This window comes from Glycine max, chromosome 12 (assembly GCF_000004515.6).
Source record: "Glycine max cultivar Williams 82 chromosome 12, Glycine_max_v4.0, whole genome shotgun sequence".
Taxonomy (NCBI): domain Eukaryota; kingdom Viridiplantae; phylum Streptophyta; class Magnoliopsida; order Fabales; family Fabaceae; genus Glycine; species Glycine max.
Genome location: NC_038248.2, coordinates 34,132,979 through 34,136,301, shown reverse-complemented (window position 1 = coordinate 34,136,301; position 3,323 = coordinate 34,132,979). Strand labels below are relative to the sequence as shown.

The window sequence follows — 3,323 nt, the reverse complement described above, 5'->3', positions numbered from 1 at the left end:
AAATTGAATTTCACTAAAAAGATAAATGTGATTTAGACAAAAATAAGAAACAAGAGTGTTGAGGATGGGGTGGTTTTTTATAATTTAATTTTATTGATACTGATTGATAATACTAATTAGTAATTATCGTACATTGATCCACTCGACTCTTATATCTTTATGTGTCTCTATTGTGTTAGGGTGTGTAACTGTTTTTATAACAAAAAACAAACACAAAGACAAAAGCCTCGCCCTCACTTCACTCTCAATCTCACACTTTCTTTCTTTCTCTGAATCTCTCTGCTGCAATGGATTGATATACCCTTATGCTGTGTGGCTTTAATAAAGTCATTATACTACATGTCAATATCTGTGTCACAATGTTATGTTACCTAGCTTTTTATCCAGAAAAAAAAGAGTTTAGAGAAAATCATCACTACTAAAAAAATATTTTTTTATGACGCACATACGACATTGATCTTCTGAAATCATTGTAATATAATACGCGGTGACACTTTCGTAATTACGAAATTTGAAAATGAAGACAGTCATATGAAAAATCATCTTCGAATGATACATATGATAATTTTCACAATGTTTTTGGAAAAATCGCCATGGTTTTTGTATCATTTAGTCGTGTGAACTCATTTAATTAACAGAGTCAATTTCGTGCCCTCAGTCAGTACACTCACCACCTGCGCGCTGCCCTCACTCAGCTCACCCTCTTCGTCACTCACCCTTCCATGCCGGCCCGCCCTGTCATCGAACATATTTGGCCGCCATTCAATTACTACCGTCATCATCCAAGGTCGGTATCTTATTTCCCCTATTTGACTATTTCAGTTAGAATAATGATGCAAGCTAGGTTAGCGTTAGAATGTCTTATTTCGTTTCATTTTAAATTTCATTTTTGGTGGGGAATGAATAGCGCTCGCAACCATAATGGCGAGTTCTTGTGTGGCTTTCAGAACAATATAATAGTTGAGTGAGAAAATGTGCATTTAAAGTTAAATTTGATGGAACCACTATAATATGATCGATCCAGTGTTGAGGGGTTGTGATAGATGCACAAGGACTTAGATTCGATTGTCGTTGCTTCCATTATGAGATTGAATGGATGATTTGAGTGGATGCAAGTATTGTTCTTCATCCCACTAATAATCTCAAGTAGCAGCACACGAAAGTTGTATACCTCTGTATTGACCGAGACAACACCATTCATTGCATATTTTGGAGACATGTAGCCACTTAAGAAATAAAGAAAGTTTACCTATTAGGATAGAATAGAATCATGAAGTTTACTAGGAAAATTGTATCATAGCAACAAGAATTGTATAATTGGGTAAAACTAGACAATGACTGAATCCTCGAGTGTTTATCATGTTACTTGTAAAAGCCATGAGTTCCTTATTTAGTAGATATGATAGATAGATATAATTACAATATTTTCTTGGTGTTCTATCAGATTTGTTGTGTATACTTACTATGTTCCAACAACTCTATTGGTGTTTTCTTCAGATCATTGCAATCCAAATATTCTAGCGAAGCCAAAGTCAGAGATTCTTGGATTCATTTCTTCATCAAGCAATATATTGCTTGCCTTCAAATCCGTATGTATCACCTTTAGTCTTGAATATCTGTGCAAATACACAAGTCGTTGAGCTGTGCCTTCAATGATTTTAATACGCTTATTCCATTCTAGCTCATTATTTCTACTTGCATCTGTTTATAAGTAAGAAACACATTAGTAATTAGAACATGAAGTCACCATATCTTTATGTAGCATTTGACATTAAAAAAAGAATGGTATGAGACTTGTGTTTTTTATTTTCTTTATTCCACCCTTTTTATTAGAACTAAGTGTACCACATTTTCCCTTTTATCATGTATTGCTCTGTTTATATTATGCATCAAACATGAAATAAATATGAGATGTTCTGTTTTGTGTAGTTCTAACTAGTCTAATGTTCTGTTAGACATATCTTTATGCAGTGCTGTTGGGTCACATACCATAATTAATGGCAAAGAAGTTGTCAATTTTTTATGCAGTGCTGCTGGGACAATTGGTAGGACTCAATCTTAAAGTTTGTTTCTGAGGAAATGCTTGTATGCTTATGATAACTTTCCTTTTCCCAGATGTCCACCTTGACTGTGAAGCAAGAATAGCAAAAATTTTAGGAACCCCTGAATCATTTATGTACTCTGATGGACTTTCCACCATGTTCAGTGTAATTCTTGCTTTCTCTAAAAAAGGAGATGTAATTGTGATGTAAGTATGCCTAAGTTTGTCTTTGAATATTTTCTTTGTAATATTTAGTTTTTCATGTGTTTTTTTTTACCTCATGACATTTATTTATGCTTTTAGTGGGCATTGACATCACAAATAAAAGTATTTGGTACTGCAACCTAAGTGACATTTTGTACTGGAGCCTGCAGTGAAATACAAGATTTATCCCACCTTGGCCATAGTGAAATACTGGATTCATCCCACTTTGGCTAGTGTTATTTTTGTTTTATCATTCTTTGGCTATAGTGATTTTATGTGTGGTTTATATGTCTTCTCAACAGAAAATTAACATAAATATAGTACATTCTTGTAACTTGTAATATCATTTTTTTTGTCAAACTATGATTAACAGTTAATGATAGTATCGTGCAGCATGCAACCTTTTTAGGTTCTTGGGCAACAATTCATTTATTAAAAGTATGGTTTATTAAATTTAGAACACTTTGAAGCTAGTTGTAATTGACTAGATTTTCTGTTCACATTATATTCTTTTATAAAATTTTGAATTTCAGAGTGTATTTTAATGTTTGAGCAGATAATGCTTGTAGATCCAGATAGAGTGAGAGTTGTAATCTAAAAATTAGCATTGACAAAGGCCATATCTAGTTAAAATTTTATTTTTCTATTGTTCAAGAAAGTGTTAATTATGGCAATAATTCTGTTGTTCTCTATTATTATTATTATTATTATAAAAGCACAACATTCTTAATGTCTGTCTGCTCTTGCAGAAGATGGGCCTGCCGGTTTAATTTCGTGTAAAAAAAAAAATAACTTTCTAAGATAATTGTCTACCAAAATGGTATTAGAAATAATAATAAAAAAATTAATCCGTTTCTAAGAAGGTTTTTGACTTTGAGGGTCTCAGAAATGTTTTTTTTTAAATATTAATTCAAAGACGATTTTTTAAAAAAAATTGGGTTAAAAATAACAAGATTTCAAAGACGATATTTTTTAAGACTGTCTTAGATACAAGTGTTTTTTTTAAAAAAACTTATTCTAAAATGAAAAAGTGTTCAATTTTCACAACATAATCTACAAAAATGATTAAAAATTATCT

At 31.8% G+C, this 3,323-nt stretch overlaps 1 protein-coding gene across 3 annotated transcripts; it reads left to right on the top strand.

Annotated features, from left to right (window-relative positions):
• Positions 1-206: 206 nt before the first annotated feature.
• On the top strand, positions 207-2,632 carry LOC102661945 (long chain base biosynthesis protein 1-like). 3 transcript variants are annotated; one of them, XM_041007169.1, is made up of 5 exons: positions 207-787; positions 1,498-1,589; positions 1,956-2,045; positions 2,116-2,248; positions 2,345-2,632. In XM_041007169.1, the coding sequence occupies exons 1-5, from the start codon at positions 723-725 to the stop codon at positions 2,352-2,354; spliced, it is 390 nt and encodes a 129-aa protein (XP_040863103.1). In that variant the 5' UTR covers positions 207-722; the 3' UTR covers positions 2,355-2,632. The 3 variants fall into 3 exon arrangements, 1 of the variants encoding a protein (XP_040863103.1); XR_003263685.2 differs by having other exon boundaries at positions 1,972-2,045; positions 2,116-2,632; XR_005887419.1 differs by having other exon boundaries at positions 2,029-2,632.
• The last annotated feature ends 691 nt before the right edge of the window (positions 2,633-3,323 follow it).

Bases quoted from the DNA above. Each gene is read 5' to 3' on its own strand.
- LOC102661945 (XM_041007169.1), top strand. From the start codon at position 723: ATGCCGGCCCGCCCTGTCATCGAACATATTTGGCCGCCATTCAATTAC. The intron at 788-1,497 runs GTCGGTATCTTA...TGTTTTCTTCAG, and splicing joins TACTACCGTCATCATCCAAG to ATCATTGCAATCCAAATATT. The intron at 2,046-2,115 runs GTAGGACTCAAT...TCCTTTTCCCAG, and splicing joins CAGTGCTGCTGGGACAATTG to ATGTCCACCTTGACTGTGAA.